The sequence below is a fragment of the Geospiza fortis genome, unplaced genomic scaffold, assembly GCF_000277835.1.
Source record: "Geospiza fortis unplaced genomic scaffold, GeoFor_1.0 scaffold237, whole genome shotgun sequence".
In the NCBI taxonomy this organism is placed as follows: domain Eukaryota; kingdom Metazoa; phylum Chordata; class Aves; order Passeriformes; family Thraupidae; genus Geospiza; species Geospiza fortis.
In genome coordinates, this window is record NW_005054319.1 from 5,123,663 (window position 1) to 5,148,411 (window position 24,749).

At 50.3% G+C, this 24,749-nt stretch overlaps 1 protein-coding gene across 4 annotated transcripts; it reads left to right on the forward strand.

Annotated features, from left to right (window-relative positions):
* Window positions 1-5,435: 5,435 nt before the first annotated feature.
* On the forward strand, window positions 5,436-8,335 carry CLEC19A (C-type lectin domain containing 19A). Of its 4 annotated transcripts, none has more exons than XM_031056530.1 (4): window positions 5,436-5,622; window positions 6,121-6,214; window positions 6,967-7,082; window positions 7,812-7,967. In XM_031056530.1, exons 1-4 carry the CDS (start codon window positions 5,459-5,461, stop codon window positions 7,828-7,830), a joined length of 393 nt encoding a protein of 130 aa, XP_030912390.1. In that variant the 5' UTR covers window positions 5,436-5,458; the 3' UTR covers window positions 7,831-7,967. The 4 variants fall into 4 exon arrangements, with proteins under 4 accessions (XP_030912390.1, XP_030912389.1, XP_005420551.1 ...); XM_031056529.1 differs by having other exon boundaries at window positions 6,967-7,099; window positions 7,807-7,927; XM_005420494.2 differs by having other exon boundaries at window positions 5,437-5,622; window positions 6,967-7,099; window positions 7,812-8,041.
* Window positions 8,336-24,749: the final 16,414 nt, after the last annotated feature.

Below are 24,749 nucleotides of genomic sequence, written 5' to 3' on the forward strand. Positions count from 1 at the left end.
TGTGCCTCCCGCAGGGCCGGCAGCTGGCTTCCCCCTGCTCCAGAAATCCCTGACTTTCCTTGAAATCAACTTTCTTCTTCACCATGGGTTCGTGCCAAGGGCAGTCCCGGTCCTTGCTTCGGGATGCCAGAGGTCTCTGGGCTGGCTGTGTCTCTGTGTGCCAGGTCAGCTCTTCGGCCTTTGCCAACGCCGCTGCCGCCGCTCGGGGCCGTGCCCTGCCGTGGGACCGGTGTGAGGAATGCGGCAGAAATGAGGCACACTCATGCAGGGTGCAGGGCTGTGGCAGGAATGAGGCACATGGAGGGTGCAGGGCTGTGGCAGGAATCGTTGCGCACTCACGGAGGGTGCAGGGCTGTGGCCATGCAGCCCAGCAGGACAGGCTCCTCTTTTATTCACACTTACTGCGTGTGAAACAAACACGGGATTCTCCCGTATTCCCCTCTTTGCTCCGAGCCGCTGCTGATTGCTGAATGTCACTTGGGTTTCTTCCAGATTTTTCCACGGTGTCAGTGCAAGTGGGAGTTGCTGCAGCAAGTTTGCTTGAGCCCTGTTAGGTTTACTGGGACCGTGAGTGGAAAGGGATTCCTTAAGTGCTGTTTGGTGAGATCGTGAGAAAAGGGATCGATACAAGCCTGGCTTTCCTGCCAGACGCCTAATCCATGGGAGCTTTGCCAAAACTAATTAAAGAGGAAAAAACTCTGCATGATAACTTCTATCTGTCAGTGCCAGCTGCAAGAGCGTTGCTGCTGGTATTGGCTGTAGCCTCACAGCTCCAAACATACAGAGGATTTGAAACTGTAAAACCAGCTTGGTTTTATTAAAGAATTTTACAAAGCAATGCCCTTGGTGTGAGAGGATGTCCCTCCCAATGTGCTTCATCTGATGTTTAATATTTTACTTGAAAACTTGTGACATGTGCCTTAAAAACACTTCAGGGTGTGTAAAATACTGCCCAGTGTGGGATTCCTGTCCATCAGTGGATATACCTTCCCCTGCAGCTCCACACAACCCCAGATACAGAGACCAAGGTCCCTCCCCTGATCACATCCTTCAAAGGTGGATGCTCAGTGTGAGACTCTTTCATCTGTTAATGAAAAACAAATATTGCAAGTAACATGAGGGTGGCATTGTTTGCCCATGGTGGCTGGAATGTCAGGGCTTCAGGAGTTGCTTCTAAAGCCATGGGTGAGTGGAGGCACCCCAACATCACACAACAGCACCGTCTTAGTTCCTGCCAGATGCTCCTGCCCTCCAACCCCCTGTTTAAATGCTTTTTCTGTGGGTTTGCTCAATAAGGAGGATGTGGTGGGATGGATCTCTGGCTCAGCTGGCACCCCCGGCTTAGCCACAGGCAGTTTCTGCTGGAGTCATCCTGGGGGTGGGTTCTGGGGGTCCCCTGTCCCAGCCCTGCTGTCTCACCCAGCCCTTCCAGCTCCCCACAGCTCCAGCAGTGCTGCTGCAGGGGTGACTTGGTGAGCTCCAGGACGCTGGTCCTGAGCCCCAGCTCTGCCAGCTGGGACTGCTGCCCATCCCTCACTGTCACCACCACAGCCCTGGATCCTGGTGGAGGGGCTCTGCCCTGGGCAGGCCCCAGACTTCCCCATGACAGGATCTCCTCAGCTCCTCTCTGTTGACATGGATTTCAGAAGAGCCTTTGGGGTGTTGATGGGCGCTCTCCAAACGCAGCTGCTGGCCAAGAGCTGAAAAGGTTCACTTGCCTTCTCAGGTCAGATGGCAGCATTAGCTTGTGGATGTGCCAAGGGGTGTCTCCTAGCACCTCTGAGATCTGAGGAAAGCTGTCAGCTGTTGATTACATGGAGTTCTTTGATTCTCTGCAACAAGAAGAGCATCTGCTGCCAGCACTGACCTGAGCTGGTCTGCTGTCCAAAACCCTCTGATGCTGCAGCCCTCAGGAGCCCTCCTTGCCTGGGCATCTCTTGCCAACCTTTTCCTAACCTCAGATTTCACATCTCAGACCTGCAGATCCCTGCAAGTGAGGCATTATTGCTCCTTGGGATGAAGTTTTCAGAGGCAAACCTGCTCTTCACCAGCTGAGTCCAGGGGAGCCATTCAGCTGGTGGTAGGGTTTTTTCCCCAGTAGCATCCTGAAATGAAGAGAAACCCTTGTGAAACTGGCTAGGATTTTCTCAGTTAATTATTTATAGTTGGAAATAGGCCAGCTGGGGAAGGGAAACTTTTTTGGCAGAGCAGTGCCAGCTTCTGTAAGATTTTGAAAAGTGATTTTCCTGGTAGTTCTACAGGGGGGCTCAGCTAGTAAATAAATAGAAAGACTCTAAGTTGGCACTGAGGCAAATGCAGAGAGCACAAAACTTTATTTCTGACCCCAAATATTTGTTTTCCAGCTTTTCTGAGTTAGTAACAGCTGCTTGATCTGAATCTTATCCTCAGCCAAGTCTGGACATTTATTTTGCTGGAGCTGCTTTAAAACATGGTCCTGCCCTTAAAACTGCTGCATTTTAAATAAAAAAAAAAAAAAAAAAAAAAAAAAAAGGGAAAGAAAGGGATAAAGGATTCTTGATCCTTGCAGACATTTTTCACCAGGAATTTGGGGACAAATGGATGGAGTGACTGGGGGTTGGCAGGAACCCCAGTGCTGCAGGTACTGGCTGTGCTGATCCTGCCCTGTGTGGAGGAGCTGATGTTTTGCTGGTCATTTAGACCCAATTCTCACTTTCCTTAAAAGCGAGGATTTGATCTAAAAAGCCCCCAAATGCTTCCCCTGTCACCTTCTAGATCAAAATACCACACACAGCTGCTGGCTCGGGTTGTGAGGCTTTCCTGCAGAGCCATGAGTAGGCCCCTATACTCACAACCCTACATCAGATTTCTTATGGTTTTTCTGCTACAAATATTTCAGATAAAGCAGCTCCCCTAATTGTTCCTGCCTGATAAACTGGGACCAGTAGTTCTCCTCCAAAGAGACAGACAAAGCCTCTGATCCTGACCTAACAGAAAAGATGCTAATTAAAAGCTGACCTCCCATATTTTCCTTTTTGGTATATTTAACCTTAAATTCCTTCAGGCACCTCTGGTTCACTGAAGCTCATCAAATTAATGCTACCTAATGGGAACCAGTATGGAATAACAAAGCAGGGCTGTCTCAATTTCTGACTTGCTCTCAGCTGCTCTGAGCAAACATGAGGGTGGTTTTCCCTGGAATTGGGGTGCCTGGCTTTGAGGCAGGGCAGTGGGACACCCACTGCAATTAGCACTGGGGAGTGAAGGCTCTGTTTGCTGGGGATGCTGCTGGGTGAAGCCTGTGAATTTTGCCACCATGCTGCCAGAGGTGAGGATTTTGTCAAGGCACTACAATAAAACCCCAATTGCTGGAACAGCTGGTGGTGCCTTGTCTGGCACAGACCTCTGAGCTGTCCTTGGCAGGAAGGAACAGCAGCCCCGAGTCTCTGCAAGCCAGGACCAGGTCCCAGCCCTGTCCTTTCTGGGGGTACATGCCTCACCTGTGAGCTGGTGGTAAAGCTGAAGCCTCATGCTGAAGGTTTGACCCTTGTTCTGCTTTGGTTTTGGTGGAGACAGGGAACCCCGGCCAGCATCGTGAGGGGAGGCGGGCTTGGCTCCAGGAATCACATCAGCTTTTGGAGTTCCTGGTCCTGCTCTGTTGCTACACTGAAGAAATTTGCATCTCCTAGGGCTGTTCTAAGGATTTTCCCAGTGCAGTTATGGCCGGGTGTGAATCAGAGAACTGAACTCTGCCTTGCTGCTGAGCTGTCTTTATCTTACCCACCCTCTCCAAAAGCTATTTTGCTTTTCCAGGCCTTATCTTTTATCCTCCACAGCCCATAATTGGTGCTGCTGAGGATGGGAGAGCCCCTTGAACCCCTCAAGGGTTTGTTGCTGTTGAGTGCAGAGCTGCCCCCAGTCTCAGCTCCTCTGGAGGGGTGCCCGGGGGTCCCAAGGCAGGTTGATGGGGTGACAGCCCCACAGGGCTTGGCACTTGATTTGGCCATGCTCAGGAGAAAAAAAAGACTCTCTGCATTTGTGGTTTGTCACCTGGAGGGGATGTGACAGCAGGGACCCCGTGGGCTGGCTGGTGGCTGTTTGTAGAATACTCAGAGATCCCCATGTGGAAAGAGCTGATGAAAGATGCAATTATCACCCAGAGCTGCCAGCATTGGCATAGGGAATGATTTGGCTCTATGAATGCTCACACAGCTGCTTTGGATTCACCTTGCCTCTCTTTTTCTCTGTGCTGTTGCTTCCTTTGCCACATCCCTTGCTGCTGCTGGCAGTTTTGCTCTTCCCTCAGGGAAAGCCATTCCCCGGGCCCCTCAGTGCTGGAGGCACCTCCCTGACCTCTCTGGGCTCGGGGCTGTTACCTGCTTGGATGGTCTGATGGCATCTGACGTCTGCCCTCACCCCCTGCACGCCCAGCCTGCCCACTGCCCACTCCACAGCAGCACTGACCCAACCACAGCTCCCTGGGGATGTGGGAACTGCCTCAGGGGGCTGGCAATTCCCCCACATTCACAAACCAGCAGCTGAGAGTTAAGTCTGTGTGCCCCAAGACCTGAGGGTCCTGAGTGCTGCATCCGCCCCACACGAGGGGGAGCAGAACATGGAGGAGGTTGGAGCGACGTGTTAATGCCACTGCTGTGTTTAGACAGCGGCAACTCCAAAGGCTCCAAAAGGACATCCTGCCCCCACGGGGGCCTCTTCTGGGACAACTTCCCCACTGTGCTGAAAAGCAGCAGGGGAGGAGGAGCAGCAGCATGGCCTGGCTGTTATCTGTTGGTGGGATATCTGTTGGATAGGCTGTTATCTGTTGGATAGGCTGTTATCTGTGGTGGGATATCTGTTGGATAGGCTGTTATCTGTTGGATAGGCTGTTATCTGTGGTGGGATATCTGTTGGATAGGCTGGCACCACCGGCAGCACACGCGCCTCGCTGGCTGCTCCTGGGCTGGGATCCTGTGCCTATGTGCATGGCTGCATCCAGGGACAGGGCATGGAGGGGGGTTCCCCTGGGAGGAGGAGGTGCAGGCTGTCCTTGCAGGAGGGCAGAACACGGCCATAACCCCACAGTCCTGGCTGTCAGCTCCCGTCCCAGCACAGTGGCTCCAGTGCTGCTGATAGAGACAAGAGGAGCCCTTATCTTGGTTTCCCCAGTAGCAAATGTCAGTGCTTTTATTTTAAGCATCCTCTGGCTAAAATGATGTCATGCTAGCTTGGAGTGTCCTTCCTGGTTTAGGCAGATGCTGAAACTGAGGAACCCACAACTTGTTTAAAACGTGTTTTGACTTCTGCAAACTTTTGCATGGCTCCTGCAGCAGATGGGTTTTCCCTGGATGTGTTTGGTGGTTATTTGCCTGGGTGAGGTGGGAGAGCAGAGCTGGGCACTGCTGCCTCCATCACCTGCTCAGCTTCCTGGCCAAGCTGTCTCATCACCAGCTGCTGGATGTCCTGTGCTCTGCCCCCAGCCATGCCTGAGCCTGTCCATGCCTACTCCTGCCCACTGTTCTGGACAGAGTACGAAGGGCACTGCTACCGCTACTTCCCCATCAACAAAACCTGGGCTGAAGCCGACCTCTACTGCGCCGAGTTCTCCATCGGCATCCGGTCAGCCAAGCTGGCCTCCATCCACAGGTGAGCTGTGCGGAAACATCATCCCACCTGACACAGCCTGGGGAGGAAGGAAACTGGGGGCAAAGTCCCATTCCCACATCACAGCCTCTGTGTCAGCTGCAGGCTCGTGCTCCAGCCCACACATCCCTCCGCAGCAGCGGCCCAGTCAAGGCTGATGCACAGGTCACACAAAGGCAATATAGAGAATAAATGCCTTTCCTGGACTGGCAGGAAAACTGGCATAGTATTCCTTAAATTTCCCTAAACTGTGGTGTTTTACTGTTGAAAAAGGGATAGAAGTACAAAAGTACAACATGATTACACAGTAGATATTCCCTACTCCCTCTCCCCCACCTCTCACCAACACCACACTCCTCTTGCACAGACCTGGGAAAGTAACCACCAGCAGCAAGGAGCAGGGAACCCATTTGCCCACGGGTCCTGTGGTAGGGTGAGTGCTTAGGGACACCAAGCCTGACCATTTGCTGACATATCCTCTTGATTGCTCTGTTTTACCAGCTGGCAAGAAAACGTCTTTGTGTACGACCTGGTGAACAGCCGCGTGCCCGGCATCCCCACCGACATCTGGACAGGACTCAACGACCTACGGCAGGTGGGAGCTCCCTGGAATCCTGTGGGAAAAGGCTTTGGAATATTCACCTCTCTGTGTTTTCCTTCTGGAAAGTCACTTGGTTTTCTTCTTTGCTCCTTCTACCCCTTTAATCAGGAGGTGGCATAGAGTCTGTGGTGCAGCATGTGGAGAAACTTGTTATTTCACCCATTCCAGTCTGCTTTTAAAAGAGAAGTGTTACTAGAATTAATAGATTAACCAATAACTACTCATATCACATTTTATTAGAGGATTAATAGAAAGAGTATTGTACTGCTGGTCCAAGAAGAGCAAATAAACTGAAAAGGTCTTCAGTGTTAAAAACCACCGAGTTCCATTGCTCTCTTGTGCTACTCCGTGACTTTTGGAAGCTGACATGTTGGAAATATGTAGTCTAATATGTTAGAAAGAAAAATGGAGACCATCAGGAGAACAGTCTCATGTCAGCAATTTTTTTGTAGATATTGGAAAAGGAATGGAAAAGGAAAAGGAATGTAGAACTGGGTGGGGGTGTTAAAAATATATAGATTTGATTTCTGGGCTTCCCCTGGTGAGAAAATTGTGAGGGGCTGTTTTTGGCAAGTTTCCAGTTGTAAAACCCAAACATGCTGTTTGGACTTTGCTGAGTGGTGTCTGTCGGTGTCCCTGGGCTGTGTGGCGCTGGGAATGGGGGTGGGGACTACATGGGGGTGGCCTCCCACTCTCTGCAGTCACAGCTCTGTGGTGACAGCCCCTCTCTGCTGGCCTCGTGTCAGGAGGGTCACTTTGAGTGGACAGATGGCTCCTCCTACGACTACCAGTACTGGGATGGCAGCCAGCCTGACGATGGGATCCACTCCATCCCCGAGGAGGAGGACTGCGTGCAGATCTGGTACAGACACAGCAGTGGTGAGCACCCAGGGCACCCTCACTGTTATTTGTGTGGCAATAAATTCAATCCACCGTGGCTCCTGCTTTTCTGAAGAGGTTGCTGGCAGGCAGAGGATTTGCATTTTAATTTTTTAGTATTATGTTCTTTGTTTTCTTTACATGCATACATACTGATTTTCCCTCTGCTCCCATCTCCCTCTCCCATAGTAGCAGCAGGGCAGAAGTATCAGCTGCCTTGAAGAATTACCAAATTTAGTCAAAGGTCGAATTTCCCTGTTTCCCCTCCCCCATGGGAAACCTATGGGAACACTCATGTTTTGCCAGCTTATCTCTCCCATACTTGGGCCAGGACATCTTGCTGAACTGGGACAAGATGCTGCCTGTGCAAAAATCCCTTTTCACACCCTCCCTGTCGGTGAGACCAGTCAGATGTGTCCAGGCCCCCCAGATGAACCTAAATGTGTCCATGGGCAGCCCATGGATCATTTGGGGGGCCAGGGCTGTGTTTGCAGCTGCCCCTCCACTACCAAGTCCAAGCTGGGGTCTGGCCTCCCCTCTCACATCCCCCAGGTGAGGATGCAGGGAGGAAGCATGACAGTGAGTGGCACAAATGGGAGCACGTCCAGGGAAAGCCTCCCACAGTGGCAGGAGGTCCTGGTCCCAAGGGCAGTGCATGGTTCCCTCCTTTTGCCTTTTTTCAGCTAATGCCTTGTGTTTTTTTGGAGGGTAGCACTGCGCTCCTGGAATGACAACGCCTGTGGCAGAGCCTTCCCCTTTGTGTGCAAGATCCCCTCCCTGGCCCTGGACTGAGGCTGCTGGTGCTGCCCACACCCCCTTCATTCTGGGTCACCTCTCCAGCTGTGCTGAGCTACAGCAGTCAGGACATGGCATGGGCTGGCAGAGCCGTGGAGCTGCCTGGATCCCCAGCCAGTCCCTGGCTGCAGAATCCCTGCTGGAGGATGGTGGGGATGAGCCTGGCACTCAGCACTGACAGGAGCTGCATTCAACAGCAGAGGAGCCCCCAAGCCCGAGTCTGGCTTTGGATTTCAGATCAACCATCACAGCGTGTTAGAGGAAACCCGTGATTTTACCAGTACACCAAACTGTTAGCACCCGAAAATAGCCGTGTGTAGGAAATGCTTCTGCCTGTTGATCTGTGAAGAGTGGAGGAAAAGCGTTCTTTTCTGTTAAGTTATGCAAAATGCCTCTTGTCCACGTTCTTTTTCTCTCTGCTAAAATAAACTGCAAACAGCAGGTGGAGGCTCCACTGTCTTTCTTGCGCTGGAGTAGCAGTGATTCCCTGGGGGCTTGGGGTTTCATGTGAAAGAAGTTGTTTTTTCCCCAACCTGCTCTGTGTGTTGGGGGGAAGCAGCTGCCTAGGAAAGTTTATTTTATAGACCCTGACTGTTTTTTGGTGTGTGTGGGGCAGCCTGTGTGCTCACCCTGCCCTTTGCCTGGCCCCCAGCAAGCACAGAGGCACCATGGAGGGTGTGGGGGGCCAGGCAGTGCCCAGAGCCCAGCGCATCCCTGAGCAGGGACTTGGCCCTGGCTGCTTGGAGAGCCCTGGGTCAGCTGGAGGGCAGGTGAGAGCTGACACACACCAGCTGGGGGCCAGCCCAGACTCACCGCCCAGTCCTGGCTGGGGAGAGCTTGCAGAGTTTGCTGCAGCCCCATGTCCTAGTGGGGTGATGTTTTCTCCCTAAGTCCTTGCTGATGTGCTCTGCTGCACGGGCACCACAGAAGTATTTCTGTCTCCCAGGTAAATGTTTTTGGGGAGGTGTGTGTGGCTGTGGCAGCTCCTGTGCCTTGTTTGAACTGCTCTGTGTTTGGAGATGGGACACTCCTGCTTGGACAAGGATGGATTTGCAGGGTTTGGGTGTAAGTGGAGTTGTGCTGGTGCCAGGACCCAAGGGAAAGGCAGCACTATTGAGGGAAAACCAGGCTCCTCCTTAGGGGACACAGCTCCAAGGGCACTGCTGGAGCCAGTCAGGCACAATAAATCCAGTGCTCCCCAGGGATCCCGAGCTGTGAATTCTGATCCCTCACAGCCCTGCAGCACCCAGGTGGCTTTGCAGGCAGCCCTGAGCAGAGGGGCCCCCAGAGGGGCTCCTGGGAGCCATAAGTCCCTTTGCCCCTGCTCTGGCAAAGCCACAGGGTCTGACCATCTCAGCTGCTGCCTGCAAAGATGAGTAAAGCATTGCCATAAAATTTTCTAGTCCCCCTTGGTGTCATCATCTTAGAAATACAACATTCCAAAATGAAGCCTTTCCAGAGTGACCACACTGGGTGCCCTTGAGGGCAGTAGCTGAGGCTCCTCTGGGAGCTTGGAACTGCTTCCTCAGATGGCAGTGGAGCTTTCAGCTGAGATGTTTCCACTTGGAAAGAAACTGGAAAATTTCGTAGGGGTAATAATGGTGTTGTAAGTGGAATGTGTGTGCTGGAAAAAGTTTCTAAAATAAGAAAGTGCTGCCATCCCTGATGTTGTTATATACATATATATAAATGGATAATACATATAAATCAAACTATATTATTTTTTATTTTATTTTTAAAATTAATATACACACCATTCATATATTTATATGGAAAGTTAGCCATTTGTGTAGTCTTCAGTTCTGGATTTCAGCATTGGATGTGTTTTCTAGAGGCTTTCGTTTCACCTGAAAATGATAAATTACGTATGGATGACAACAGTGTGTGAAGAAACCAGCTGTTTAAAAAGAAAGTTTTTGGATGCAGCAAGGTGGATAAAGCTGATGTGGTCTGTGGCAGAAAAGGCTTTGGAGAGCCAAGTGTGGAGCAGGGGATGTGTGATGAGCTCCTGGCTCTGTGCTGGAGCTGTCACAGCACAGGAGCGGGGACAGCACAGCCCAGTGTCCCCTGGGGCTGGCCCTGCCCCAGCCTGTCCCAAGGGCAGGGCTGGGGCTGGATGGACAGACACCAACAGGGAGATGCTGCTGCACGGTGCTGGCTCCAGGCTGCCCCTCCCCAGTCTGTTTTTCCCTGTTCCTGCTGTGCCTCCTGTCCAGAGGAGCTGGGAGTCCATCACGGCTGGGGATTGGTATGCCTCGAGCCAACAACTGTCTTTTTTCCCTGCAAGTGGTATGAGATGTTTCAAAAGAAAGGTTAAAACCTTCCCTTGGGAAAGTGTTTGAAGATCTGGGCCCTACTGTGGTTCAAAATATTGCTCATGGGGAGCCCAATGAAAGCTGTCACCTCCAATTAACATCTTCATTTCCAGGTAAAAAGAACTGAACATGCATGACCTGAAAGTCAGGACCAAAGTTAATAGGGGCTTTGTTTCCCAGCCCCCCTGTCTTTCTCCTTTGGCTCCAGGGTCTTAACTTAAAAATCAACCCTCTGTCCTTGCCAGTGTCTTCTGTTTCACAGTAATCAAATAAAATTCAGAAAACAACAGGAGTTTTCACCTCCTTAATGAACTTCTAGTGGATCTGGCTTGATGAAAGATGGGCCACGCCCTTCCTCTCGGCATGGACGGTTCCAGACTCTGCATGGCCTGGAGCAGCTCCAGATTCCAGGCTGAACTTCTTTATTTTTCTGTTCTCTGTGTCCCATAACCCCTCACTCCCTTGTTATCTTGAATTTCTCCCTCCTGACTCGCTCTGTGGTGCAGGCAATGGGAAACCTGGCGGCCGCAGGACTCTCTGACACCTTTCCTGCACATCACTTGCAAGTGACTGGTTCCCGAGGGTATTTTTATGACATTGATTTTCCTAGGGGTTGAACACATTCTTTTGTAATGCATGAAGGCTGGAGTAAGTGTGAACAGTGTGTGATGTGGCCTGAGAGTGAACCAAAATAGTCCTTACCCTCCTTGTACCCCATTTCTGAGCTGTAGAGGCAATATTGCCCCCAGCCCTGGCATGGCAGTGGGGAGGGATGGGCCTGCCTGCACCTCTGACCCTTTGATTCCTTTTATTCCTACTCTGATTGTTTCCTGAGACGTGCTGCTGGATGCTGTGACACAGGACATGGATGTCACAGCTTGTGGGCCCGCTGGTGCTGCCCTGGCACAGCCTGGTGAGGATTTTCCTCCCTGGTGATTATCTTGACTGCTCCGATGCCTGGCTGGGCTGGGCTGGGCTGTCCTTTCCTCTATTAATTCACTTAAGATTTTTTTCTCCCATAAATGTCTGGAGAATAAGGGCTGCACGGCTGAATCATGAGCTTTTTCTTGTGCATTTCCCTTGGATTTAATTGCCTGAGCAGTGGCTCAGCTCCTGCCCTGAGGCCAGGATGCCGCAGAGTGGTTCCCTTTGACAGAGAACAAAAATATCTCGGGACCAAAACCATGCTTTGAGCAGCTCAGAGAGAACATTACAGACTGGCTGCAAGAGTGAGCCCCCTCACCAAAAACCCCAAGCCACAAAGCCGTGTGATAAATGACATTACACATCTGTGCAGTGGGGTTAGTGTTAAATCCCACAGCTTTAGCACATCCCAAATGTCTGCAGCAGGGAAAGATGGAGCAGTGGGGCATGGGGAAGGTGAGCAGGGTTTGTGCTGTGTGGGTCCCAGTGGATGTTGGCTTAGCTGAGGTGTTCCTGCTGTTCTGCAGGAGGGTTTCCCATCCCACCTGATGCCATCTGCTCCCTGCTGCTCAGGGAATGAGCAGGACAGTGGGAGCCAGCGGGGACAAACCTGCTGGGACTTGGATCTCCTTCTGGGCAGTGTGAGGGCTGGGCTGGAGCAGCCATGCCTCCTGAGAGAGGCACGAATCAGGCTGCATTTATACAGCCTGCAAGCTGCTGCTGTGTAATGGCACCTGAACTAATTGCAGAAGCTCAGTGAAACTTCCAGCAGCACCAGATCCCCTCGGAGAGGCTCATAGCTGCCCCGAGCTCCTCCAGGCTGGGGGCCCTGGGATGGGGCTGGCTCAGCACAGGAACCATGCCATGCCAGGGCCCATTGTGCTTTTGATTGTTCCCTTTTGGTACCCCAAAAGTCTCTTCCTCTTTTGTGGCCAAGGATTTCCAGGCCTCCTGAGGAAACTGCCTTGGTGGGGAGAGCTGGCTGAGGGCCCATACCCCTGTCCCTGTTTGGCACAGCTCTGCAGCACAGCCGCCTAAAAGGGGTGTTATGTGTTTCATTAACCACTTTTGCTTTGCTGGGGCTCAGTAACTTGGCTGGAAACTTTCCCTCCTGGGTGCAAATTGCCAGAGCTGATCAGAGGGAAAGCACAGATCTGACGGGAACATAATTCCCACTGCGGTCCCTGCTCAGAGAGCTGGTCAGCCTTGAAGGACACAGAGCCAGAGAACAGGGGATGTGAGAGAAAAGATCCACAGCTGGCACCGTGCATGTGAGTGCCTGGAGCTGGTCAGAGAGGACAGGGCTGCTCTGGGCTGATGCTGAAAGAGCTGATGCTGCTCAGCAGTCCTGGCTGCTGTCCCCAAGCAGGGTCCTGGGCACCGCGCTCCTGCTGTGCTGGCAAAATGTAGCTGTATTTGGGAATCCACCAAAAAAGTCTAGTCCAGCTCTCAGGGTTACCATGGCAACTAGATATTTGCTCATTTGTATTTCTTGAAAATTATACTGGGCTGCTGATTGCCTCGTTTGTGAAGCTCTTTGTCAGGACGCCAGCAAATCCCTGTTTGTCAAGGGCTGTGAGGGAGCGAGCGGTGCTGTTGTTGAGCAGATTTCTGAATGGGAACTCTGCTGGAGTGTGGGTGTGTTATGACAGCATCCCTCCCACAGATGCCCAGGAACATACCCCTGGCCTAGGAAGAGGGTGCTTGCTCTGCCCATCCCCTCTGACATCATTTGTACTTGTGCTATTGCTTGGGTTAACATAAAATCCGAGTGACTTGTGATGGGAGACTCAGGCTGGGACGGGGGAAGGCTTGACAGAAAGCTCTCTTCTTGCATGGAAAGAACTCTAAATATCCTCCTCTGGCTGTTCTTGAGAGTCAGACACAGGGTAGGAAGGCAGGAGATTTAACTGTGTCCCCAAGTGTCCAGGGGAGGAGGTGAGAGCCACACGAGTGGAGGGGCCCAGGAGCAGCACCACCAGCTGAGATGGGCTGGCTGTGGTGCTGCTCACAGGGGAATAACCACCCTCCTCTGCTTCCAGAGTGCAAGACTTGCAACAAGACCAGCTCAGATTAAATGCTCACTGGGTTTTGGTATTGCAAAGCTGGCACTAACTGTGGAGCAGTGGGAAAGGACGATGCTGCAGGGCTGGCTGGAACTTTCAGAGGTGGCTGGAGAAGAGGCTTCTCTTTTTATCCTGAAGGAAAAATTAATTTGATTTGGATGCTGTGTAGGCTCTATGACCCTGGGTTCCTGAAAGTGACTTGACCCACAACCCAGCAGCTGTTTAAGAGCTCAGCATTCCTTGTCAATAGCAGCAAAAAGCCACTTGCCATGAGCTCCCCTTTCGTGTTGTTGAGATAATTAAATTAGGGGCTTGTCCACATGAGAATGTAAGACCTTCATGGGGTCCTTCTCTGCTCAGAGTGCTGGCACAGGTGCCCTGTGGAGCACAGAGGCTGCTGCTCCTCATCCCCATCATGGCCAGCTGCCTCTGTCCTCATAGCACAGCACAGGCTGCACCCAGCAGACACTGAATGTGAAGATCCAGGCAGAGGGAGAGGAAGGAAACAGCAGCAGTACAGGTTAAAGCAATTAAATGTGGTATTTCATCAGTGTGGAGGGCAACTGCTTAAAGGAAAGGGCCATGGCTTTTATTAATCTCCAAAGCATTTTATGACATCATGATCCCAAATAAATGCTGAATGCAAATGATGAATGTAATAATCCAGCATGGATAGCTGCCCTGGATTTAGATGGGTTGTGAAAGTGATTATAATATAGCAATAGCAATAAGATTAACAGCTCTAATGACATCTTAAATGCCAACTTTGCAACCTGCCCTTTTTTTCTGCACTGACTCCATCAAGGGATCAGCAGGAGGGGGCTGGGGGCTGTGTCCCTTTGCACATGATCCCTCTGATCCCCCATGTGCACCTGCCCAACTGGGATTTCAGTGTTAGGGCCCCATATCCACACAGGTGAGGCAGAGCAGCTCCTGCCCTGGCAGTAACACAGTTTGGGCACTGAAAATTCTTGCTCAGATTTGATGGTTTTGGCTGTGTTCTGCTTCTACAGCAAGTTCACCCATCATTGCACATTGTCCTGGCCCCTTGGTGCTCCCTGCTGCAGGCATGTCCCTTGCAGGATCACTGCCAAGGCAAAAGCCTCCAGGCTCCCAAAGCATCCTGGTGCTGGTGGCTTTGGTCCCTTGAACCCTGGGTACCCCCAAGATGTTACTTTTGGGAAAGCACTGGTGAATTTTTGGGGAAGGACTAGAGAGTGTGTGGCTTTGGGTGGAGAGGGGTGAGGTGTTGATGAAGGATGTGGCAGTCCTTGCACTCCTGGTTTTAGGAAACAGCCATACAAGACACAGAGCCCCTGTCAGGGTGGGATTTTTAATCCCAAAATGCCAGTGTAGGCTCTCACTGCTCATGTTGTCTGCCAGCTGCAACCACCACATTTTCCCTCCCATTACTTTCTCTATTTTTCTGGTTTAAACTGGGAAAACCCAAAAAAAGCTGCTGTTTTGTTTGAAGAGTTCAGTGTAGTGAATGACCCATTTTTCTTCTTGGATGAGTCATGGATCCTCCTTTGAAAGATCTCATTATTAATATGCCATTTGGGGCATATGTCTGAATTTTCCAGCAGTTTCCTTGTCTGTGCTGGAATGAACCCACAACACCATCATTAATGGCAGTGGAATTCCTTCTAGATTTATGTCTTTACAGTCTGTAGTTTGGGCTAGATCACCTTTGGTGTTTCAGGAGAAGTGAGACCATCCAGGAAAAGAGAAGGAGCTACACAAATACTTTTGGCAAGATGGAATCTGATCTCAGTTTCCCAAAGGATGCTTGGTTTTCTGTGGGTATTTCTGGCTTGCATTCCCCGTTGGAAAGTCGAGCAGGCTGGGTGTGAGCAGTGCAGCTCACACAGGTGGGTCAGTGCGAGGGGGGATGCTGGGATGCAGGACAGCCGCCATCTCCATCCTGGCCTTCACGTGTCTCCTCCAGGCACAGAGGGATTTGGGAGCCCATCTGCAGCCACGTGCCAGCTTTGTTATCAAGAGAGCCTCTTGCCACCCTCCCTGGTTTGGCACGTGCTGTGTGTCCCTCCTGGCATCCCCGGTTTCTGAAAATGCCATATGTTGTATGAGCTATGGGCCGTGGGGATGAATCACGGCTCCCACTGCTGCCATCCTCTCCCGCCAGGATCTGTTATTGATGATGCACAGCTGCTTAGGGTGGGGTTGTGATCAGACTGGGAAGGCAACCCCGAAGAGCTGGGTTGGACTCGGAGCACAAAAAGATCTCAGAGCCAGAGCAGCTCCCCTGCTGGGGCTTTCCAGACCTGCCAGATGGGCCCTGGGGCGCTGGAAATGCTCAGCCCGGACTTGGACCGTAATGCACGGCAGATGAGATTATCCTAACGCAGGGAGCTCCTGGAGAGCCGCCGTGCCCTGTCACCGCTGGGCTGCTCTGCTCCCAGCAGCTTCCCCTGGGACAGGCACCCGTGTCACCCACGGCAGGGCACCACTGCCACCCTGAGCCTGTCACCCTGAGCCACCCTGAGCCTGTCCTCCTGTGGGCTGCTCTGCCCGCTGAATTGACCTGCAGCTCTTTGCCCCCTTAGTTCCTTCTGTTTTCACAGGGATTATAGAGCACAGCTTTGCATCCAAAAACAACCTTCAGGTTCTTCTGTTTACAAAGTTGGGACTGAAGGTGGTGGCAGCAGCCTGGCGGGGTGCCATGGGAGTGAGCCACTTGGAGCACAGCAGGTTCCTGGGGATGCACCCCAAAGAGCAAAGCCAGGCAAGAAACAGGGATAGAGTAGGGGGGGGAAAGCAAATGGAAGCAATAATCTGATGAATTTATTATTTGGGGAAAGGCAAACACTAATATTGAAGTTTTTCTGCGAGTTTCTCTGCTCAAGCTCTGATGGGGCACTCAAACAGGTCGGTGTGCACTGGGGGCACTGGCAGCTGCTGTGCAAGGGACAGCGGAAGGGAGACTCATTCTAGACGCACAGTTTGACCAAGGATGCTGTTAAATTATTTTTTTTTTCTCCCCCAAACAACACTCAGATGATGAAGAACAGGTCAGTGACACCCTGGCCCATCACCCGCGCAGGGCCAGAGGGGATGACAGTGTCACCAATGGATGAGGCGTCCACAAAACGATCCCTGCCGTGTCCTCCGCGGGTGCCGCTGCTCGGCGGGCACCGGGGGCTGCACGAAGCAGCGGCCCCGTCCCTGCTCCGCACGGTCCCCGCTGTGCAGCCCCGCCACAGCCGCCCTGGGCCTGTGTGTCACTGACTGTCGCCCCGAGGCGCCCCGCCGCCGCCCGCTGTCCCCGCTGCCAGGAGCGTTCCCGTCCGTGAGAGCGTGCTGCCATCTCCCGGCTGCGCACATCGGGAGGCGCGGCCGCCTGGCCCCGGAGCCCACGGCCGGGGAAATGTCCCTCAGGCACTGCTCTGCCGCTCTGTGCCTTGTTACCGCTGCTCCCTTTACCCTGCGAGTGACCCTGGGTGCGAGGGGAGAGCCCCGAGCACTGCCCGAGGTGTCACCGTGGTGCCACCTGCCAGCCCGAGCTGAGCATCCAAGGGACCGCGCCGTGTACTGGGACACCAGCAGCTCTTTCTTCCAAACAACACACTCAAGTGGCTTTTTAGTGTTTCAGCCCAACATAGGTAAAGATTTTCTATGAGTTTGAAAATTATTTACTGAAATGGAAAGTCTCAGGCCCACCTGTTTGCTTCAGGGGCATGCTGAAATATCTGGAGCCACGTAATGAGCCCTTTCCTGGGCTTAAAAATGGAGCTTAGAAGCTGCAAACAAGTGACCATTCTATTTTATATACAGTGTTTAGTCTGTGTGTGGCCAGGATTGGATGGGAACTACTACCACCAGGCACAACAGGTTTCAGAAATGATCTTCAGAAAGCAGAATATCTGAACCCTCTCTGGTGAGCCCCATCCAGAGCTAAGCATGACTCAATCCATCCATCCCCACAAAATCCACCAGCATGATTTCTTTCAAAACACATTGTGCTCTGACAGCTCCAGGGTACCAGCAGCTGTAGGGGTTATTTGTTGGAATGACAGCCCTTCTTTTTCATTTGTGTGAGACCACATAGCTCATCTGTGGTCCTTTGAAAAGGAAAAGAGAAAATGGAAATTATTGGAAAAATATAAGTGAGTAGTTGTGGCTGCTGAGGCTGGATGTAGGAAATGCAACCTGACAGCTCACTTCCCACACCAGGCTGGGGCTGAGCTGCCACCCACACTGCAGTGGCATGTTCTGATCCCCTGGGACTGGTTTGTGCTCTGTGATCCCTTCTCCCCTGGGGAAGCACCCACCGCTGGCACTTGGTGCAGCTCCACCAGTGGTTTGGCTGCAGCTGCAGCCGGGCTGAAATACCTCCTGGGGGTTCACCCTGAGCAAAACTCTCTTTTGGGATGAATGCTTTTGGGAGAACAGCCCACTGACAGCCATCCTGACCAGCATGTGTTCTACAGGTTCCTCCTGTCCTTCCCATGGTCATAAAGCAACGTTTGAGCAGCCATTAAACAAAATTGCCTGGGGGGATTATCAAGTCAAAGTGTGCCAGGTGTTTTGTTGATGCAGATGTGATCCATTTGTATGTGATGTCTCTGGTAGCGATGTAAGCTGGTTACCCAAATAAATCACTGTCAATAAATCACTTTTCTGACACTGAAAAATAAATTTCAGTGATGCTGTACTGAAAGGAGGTGGGGGGGAGCATGGGATGGGGCTCTGCTCTGAGCTAATAGCCCATTGCTGAGGATGAGGATGTTAAATTGGTGCAATTCAGGCTGTTTTTCTTGCCTCTGCCCGAATCAACAGCAGTGACTCATCCCAGCAGAGCCATCAGCTGCTCACAGCGCCTCAGTGTGCTGAACCTGCTGCTTTCTGTGTCTGCCTGGAGCAGGGCTGACCCAGCCACCCCCAGCACCAAAGCCATCAGCACTCCCTGCAAACACGGGTTCAGAAGCCAGACACCCCACGTTTCATTTTCAATACCAAAAGAAGCAGTGCCCTGCTGCTGTGCTGGGCTGGGAGGCTGTGGAGAGTCCAAGTGGATGCTGTGGAAGAAGAGCCAGGAGATGGAGGCCCAGAGCTCCTGCCTCGCCGGCCCACAGAGGCAGCGCTGAGGGTCCGGGTGTTGTGGAACTGTTGTGACAGCGATACCAGAGCCCTGCAAGAGGAAGCAAAGCCAAGCTCTGCTTTGAGCCTGCCCTGCAGCACCTGCACTCTGGCCACCCCAGTGTGCACCCCACCAAAGTCGCGCTTTATGGCACTTTTTACGACAGTCGCACTTTATGGCAGTTTTATGACAGTCACGCTGTACGGCCACTTTTGTGACAGTCGCGCTTCACGGCACGTTTTACAACAGTCGCGTTTTACAGCAATTTTACGACAGTTGCGCTTTACAGCAGTTTTATGTCAGTTGCGCTTTACGGCCACCTTTACGACAGCCACGCTTTACGGCCGCCTTTACGACAGTGGCGCATTACAGCAGTTGTGCGACACATTTTGCTACAGTCGCGCTTCACGGCAGCTTTACGACAGTCGAGCTTTTACGGCAGCTTTACGACAGTCGCGCTTTACGGCAGTTTTGCGACAGTTGCACTTTACGACACCTTTTACGACATTTGCGCACTACGGCACCTTTTACGACAGTCGCACTTTACGGCACTCCCTTTTATGGAACTTTTACGGCACTTTACGGCACTCCACTTTACAGCACTTTACAGGGTTTTTTTTTTCATTTCTTTAAATTAATTTTTGTTTTTAAATGTTAAGGGTTTTAAATTTCATTTTTATTTTGAATTTTTCTAGTTTTAAAGCTTTTTTTGAATTTAATTTTTTCCCATTTTATCTCCATTTAAATCTGTTTTTTTCCTAATTTTTCATATTTTATTCCCAAGTTTTCCCCATTTTGCTCTGAATTTCTCCCCAATTCTATTCAATTTTTTCCCATTTTTTCTCCATTTAAATAGAATTTTTCCCCAATTTTCACTCATTTTTCTCCAACATTTTCCCCAATTTTATTCCAATTTTCCCCTATATTTTCTCAATTTAAATCCATTTTTCCCCAATTTCCCCCCCATTTTATTCCAAATTTTTTCCCATTTTTTCTCCATTTAAATAGAATTTTTCCCCAATTTTCACTCATTTTTCTCCAACATTTTCCCCAATTTTATTCCAATTTTCCCCCATATTTTTTCCATTTAAAGCCATTTTCCCCCAATTTCCCCCCAATTTTCTCCTAATTTCCCCCCAATTTTTCCCAATTTTTTGCCATTTATTCCAAGTTTTCCCAATTTTTTCCCACTTTTCCCCATATTTTCCCCCATTTTTCTCCAAATTTTCCCCCAATTCTATTCAACTTTTCCCATTTTTTCTCCATTTAAATCCAATATTCCCTTATTTTATTCCATTTTCCCATTTTTTCTCCATTAAAATCCAATTTTTTCCCCAATTTTTCCCCATAATTCCCCCAAATTTTCTCCCAATTTTTTCCCATTTTTCCCCCATTTTATTCCCATTTTCCCCCCACTTTCCCCAATTTTCCCCCCAATTTCCTTTCAATTTTCTCTCAATTTCCCCAATTTTATTCCCATTTTCCCCCATATTTCCCCCAATTTTTGCCAATTTTATTCCAAATTTTCCCCATTTTTTCCTCCATTTAAATCAAATTTTTTTCCCATTTTATTTCCAATTTTTCCCCAATTTTCCCCCAATTTTCTCCTAATTTCCACCCAATTTTTCGCCAATTTTTCCCAATTTCCCCCAATTTTTCTCGATTTTATTCCCATTTTATTTCAAAATTTCCCCAATTTTCTCCCAATTTTCTCCCAACTTTTCTCTGACATTTTCCCCAATTTTATTCCAATTTCCCCCCATATTTTCTCCTTTAAAATCCATTTTTCCCCAATTTTCCCCCAATTTTCTCCTAATTTCCACCCAATTTTTCGCCAATTTTTCCCAATTTCCCCCAATTTTTCTCGATTTTATTCCCATTTTATTTCAAAATTTCCCCAATTTTCTCCCAATTTTCTCCCAACTTTCCCCCATTTTATTGCCATTTTTCTAAAATAATTTCCTGCATATCCCAAGGTGGTTTTAACGTGGGTCAGCACAGAGCAAATGTGTGATTAACTGATGGAAATCCTGTAGCTGCAGCTCTCTCCTGTGCTTTTAGCAGGAACACATTTACAGGGTTTGGTTCCGTTTGGTTCAGGCTCAGTCTGGGAGGAGACAGAGATCGCTGTGAGCAGATGCCAGGGTGTCACACCTGGTTTTGTATGTGAAGTACAACATATTGTTAAAATTCTGTCTTTAACCTTTGTCTGTCTCTGCCTGTAACCAAATTTCAATTATCTTACGAACACTGCTCTTGGTTCAGCTTATTCTGCCAGATGCAGAGATGTGCAGACATACTCCTCTTTCAGGAGAGACAGCCAGAATTGTCTTTTTCTTGCAAACAAAACAATTCTTTCCACTTCCCAGTATCAGGCTTTCTCAATTAGAGGCATTGCTGGAGGTCAGAGCCTGTGCCTCTCAGTTTCACTCAGGCTGGGTGTTACCCCAAGGACTCACCAGCTTCTGCTGTCACCAAAACGCTTTGGCAGTGGGGGCAGAGCTCTCACTTTGTGTGCATGGGAGAAGGGAGGTACATCACATTTCCCTGAGACACACTGTGATTGCTGCCTGTGCTTGGAAATGCTCACTTTTCAGTGATAAACTTTTGGATTTTAAATGTTGTGGAGATATTTGTTGTTGTTGTTTTAAAACTGAGCAATTTTTAATTTTACTGTTTTGTCTGCTCTGTAGCAAGACCAGCCACTAGACTTCATGCTGGAGCAAGGAAAGAGTATGAAGAGTCCTCCCCAGGAAGGAGGAGGAGGTGTTTGGGTGCCACAGCAGAGGTTCCTGCATATGCTGAGTGCATGGTGAGACAGCCTGTGTCCCTGCACCCCATGGGTGGGAATTGTCCCAAACAGGATTACAGCAGGAGCCCCTTGCTGCAGCTGGGATCAAGGACAGGAATTCAGTGCCATGTCAAACCCCATAACCCAGCCCAAGGGGACTGGGGTTGACATCCTGCTCTACCTTCCCCTAACATACAGCATGGGGAGTTAGCTGGAGAAGCTGAAACAATTGCTCTTGAATACATTCCAAAACTAATTTAATATACGATGTCTGCTGGGACTGGGTGAGTCAGAGCACTGTGATGGGACTCTGAATGTGCTGCAATTTATTTGTACTGAAGTTTAAATAAGATTGATGGAGCCATAAAGCCATTATTGAGAAGGCTTCATGGTGGAGCCCAGAGGGAAAATGAAGCATAGCAACAGGCTCTGGATTCTGTAACATCCTCCCACCTCTCTGTGGGGTTGTGATGGTGGTAGGTCTTTTTTGTCAGCTGGTTTGGGTCCTCAGAGAGCTGTGGGTGGCTGCAGACTGGTGTGGATGGCTGGCACTTGTGACAACCACCAGAGCTCTACAAGAAGATTTCCCAGGAGATGAGGGGTGGCTTGTGGAGCTGTATCCAGTAGAATCATGGAATAGTTGGGGTTGGAAGGGATCTCTGGGGATCATCCAGTCCAATGGCCCTGTCAAGGCAGGGTGACCTGGAGCAGGTCACACAGTAATGCATCCAGAGGGGTGTTGAAGGTCTCTGTAGAGGGAGACTCCACAGCCTCTCTGGGCAGCTGTTCTGGGGCTCTGCCATCCTCAATGTAAAGAAGTTCTTCCTTATGTTGAGGTGAAACTTCTTGTGTTTTAGTTTATGGCCACTGCTCCTTGTCCTCTCGCTGGGCACCTCTGAAGGATCTGGCACCATCCTCTTGGTACCTGCCTTTGAGATATTTATATTCATTAAAGTTAGTCTGGATTTTCTGGTTTAATACAAGATTTTGTCAGAGGTTGGCCTTGAGGAAGAAGGCTTGCAGCCCTGGTGAAGTCTGAGGCCAGCCCAGTGGGGATAATTGCTCAGTGGTTCCAGTGCCTCCGCCCTGCAATGAGCCCCACCAGCAAACCCAGCCAGGCTGGAAGCCGTAGGCTGCCCATCTGCCACCAATGCTCTTGGAAGCAGAGCAAAGGAAATTGGATGGATGGTATAATAAAAACTAGAAAGGATTATTGGCTTTGGTTTGCTTTTCAAAGATTAAGAATCTCTTTCAAGTGTCTTCATTTATCACCTAGATATAGACCAGCACAGACAAATACATTTATGGTGCAAGATATCTCTAAAGGTCTTTCTTTATACTTCACAGCTGTGAGGTATCAAACCCTCAGCTTTTTTGTGATGATTCATTCAAAGTAAGCTGTAAAGAGCAGCAGCAAATATAAGTGAAGCTGTGGCTGTCTGCAGCCACAGGCTGGGCATCCCAAGGTCCCAGGCAGATCCACTGTTCCAGCAAGTGCTCAGTGTGCTTGGGTGGCAGGGATGGTCAGGAAGGGTCACAACAAGCCTGCTCCAAAATGTTTACAGGCCCCCTGGTTTGGCTGAACCCTCTCCTTTTGGATTTGGAGAAAGGTTTAGTGGCAGCTGCTGCCTTCAGGTTTCCAATGCTGCATACGTGTGGCTGACACATATGGTATTTCCCACTTGGAAATCTCTTTCCAAACCTCAGCCTCAGGGCAAGAACAGGAAAGACTGGGGATGCACCAGGATTTCCAGCTGGGATGTTTCTATCATTACTGGATAAAAAGTGCTGAAGAAGAAAGCTTCTGGGTAATTCAGAGTCTGCAACTGGGTGTGTGTGACTCACCAGTATGTTGACACGTACTCATTTTAGTAAAATCTGGTGTTTGTTTCACTGGTAGTGTTGATGTACAAAAGGCATTGAAATTAACTGCTGCATGTTAAAGATCAATTAGGTTTTACTCCCACTGAAAATGACATTGGTATTTGGCAGAGCCATGTACACCCATGGCTCCTTTACACTCACAGGAAAATTTATGGCCCAGCTGCAGAGAGGCCGTTTTCTCTGCAATGAACATCAAAATTTGGTTTCTAGCTGTGCCCTTTCTCCATTTGGGTACGTTTTTGTGTGCTGGGAGGAAGGTCCTGGACAGAGCAAACAGTTCAGTGCCAGCTGGGAGCGACGTGCTGCTCATCAGACCCTGCTGCCTTCTCCTGGGGCTTCTCCTGGGTGACCAAGGGAGCTGATGATGCTCATCATGTGTGCTGGCTGCAGGTGCAAACATCACCTGCCATAAAAGCTGCACCCTGGGATCATAACAGCCCCTTAGGGGAAAGATGAAACACCATCCCAGGTGCCTCCAAGGGAAGTGATGTGGGGTCAGTTTGCAAGGCTGGTGCCTGGGGCTTTGGATTGCTTTTTTAGAAAAAGACATGAGGCAGGAGAAGGTGTGGTAAAGGTACCTGCCTGGCTTACCAAGAACACTGAGTTAAGCATGTCCCAGTTTCCAGGGGCATCTCTGTGTGGGTGTCACCAGGCTCATTGCTGGTGTGCTCCTTTGGGGGTTTGAAGCAGGGGGCTCTTGCTGCTGATTTTGTACTGACACAATTTTGGATACAACTTAGGATCTTGGGCCATGCTTTAAAAGAAAGTGGTGTTTCAAGGAGTTAAACACACCTCTGGGATGCATTATTCAAAGTAATCCTTAAATGTGGGGTAGCACCTGCCTGGACTTTCCTGTTCCTGCAGTTGGTGACGCAAGGAGGTGAAAGAGGCTGTTGCTCAATGCCTGTGACTAACCAACCCTTCCTGCCACAGCTCTTGCCAGGAGCACACTCCCTCCCTCCATCCCACCTCAGCCCTGCTGGAACCTGGGGTGCTCTGAGGGAGCAGACCTGGGCCAAAATACCCCTGGGGAAAGGGAGCTGGGGGGTTCTTTCCACCCTGATAATTTCCCTGATGTGGTAAAGGCGCCTGGAGAGGGGCTGCAGTCTTGGAGGAAGGCTGTGATCAAAAAATACCCTGCTGCCAAAAGAGAGGAGAATTGGACAAAGTGGGGTGATTCTTGCACTGGATCAGTTCCTGGAGTGGTTTGCGCTGTGCCTCCCCAAAGGTGTAGGGGTTCATTTTGGGCAGGACTGGTGCCAAAGCTGGTGGAAAGAAGGCTCTCCCCTTGTGATGAGGGCAGTGTGCTTTTACCAAACAGGTCAAACACAGGGCTCCTTGCTGCAATTTCTCCCTCTTCCAGACCTAGAACTTCAAACACTGCTGCAGAAAGTATATGGAGACCTTTTCCTGTGTTTTGGTTTATGTTCTCTGCCATCCCTGCATGAGGAGAGAGGCAAGCTGGGTTTGGTACAGAGGAGGTACAAAAGTGATTTCAGCTGCTAGGAACAGCAGACCGAGGAGACAGAGGGAGCTGTGTGCCCTGCCTCGTGTTTGTAGATGTCACTTGTCATTTCCAATGGTGTGCATGATTTTATCGGTTTAATCAAATTGCTCCTTCTAACACTCGATTTGCCCAGGGGCTTTTTTCCGTTCCTTCCTGTGTTAGGTGTGAAACATGGGCAGGGAGGAGCCCGGCTCGGGGCACGGCTGGGCACGGGGCACCGTGTGCCAGGGGCTGCCAGCAGCGCTGTCCCTGCCCAGTGCCGGTCCC

Excerpts from the sequence above, each read along its gene's own strand:
- CLEC19A (XM_031056528.1), top strand. The coding sequence starts at position 5,459 with ATGCCTGAGCCTGTCCATGCCTACTCCTGCCCACTGTTCTGGACAGAG. Across the intron at positions 5,623-6,120 it reads AAGCTGGCCTCCATCCACAG|CTGGCAAGAAAACGTCTTTG; the intron begins GTGAGCTGTGCG and ends CTGTTTTACCAG. Across the intron at positions 6,215-7,811 it reads GACTCAACGACCTACGGCAG|CACTGCGCTCCTGGAATGAC; the intron begins GTGGGAGCTCCC and ends TTTGGAGGGTAG.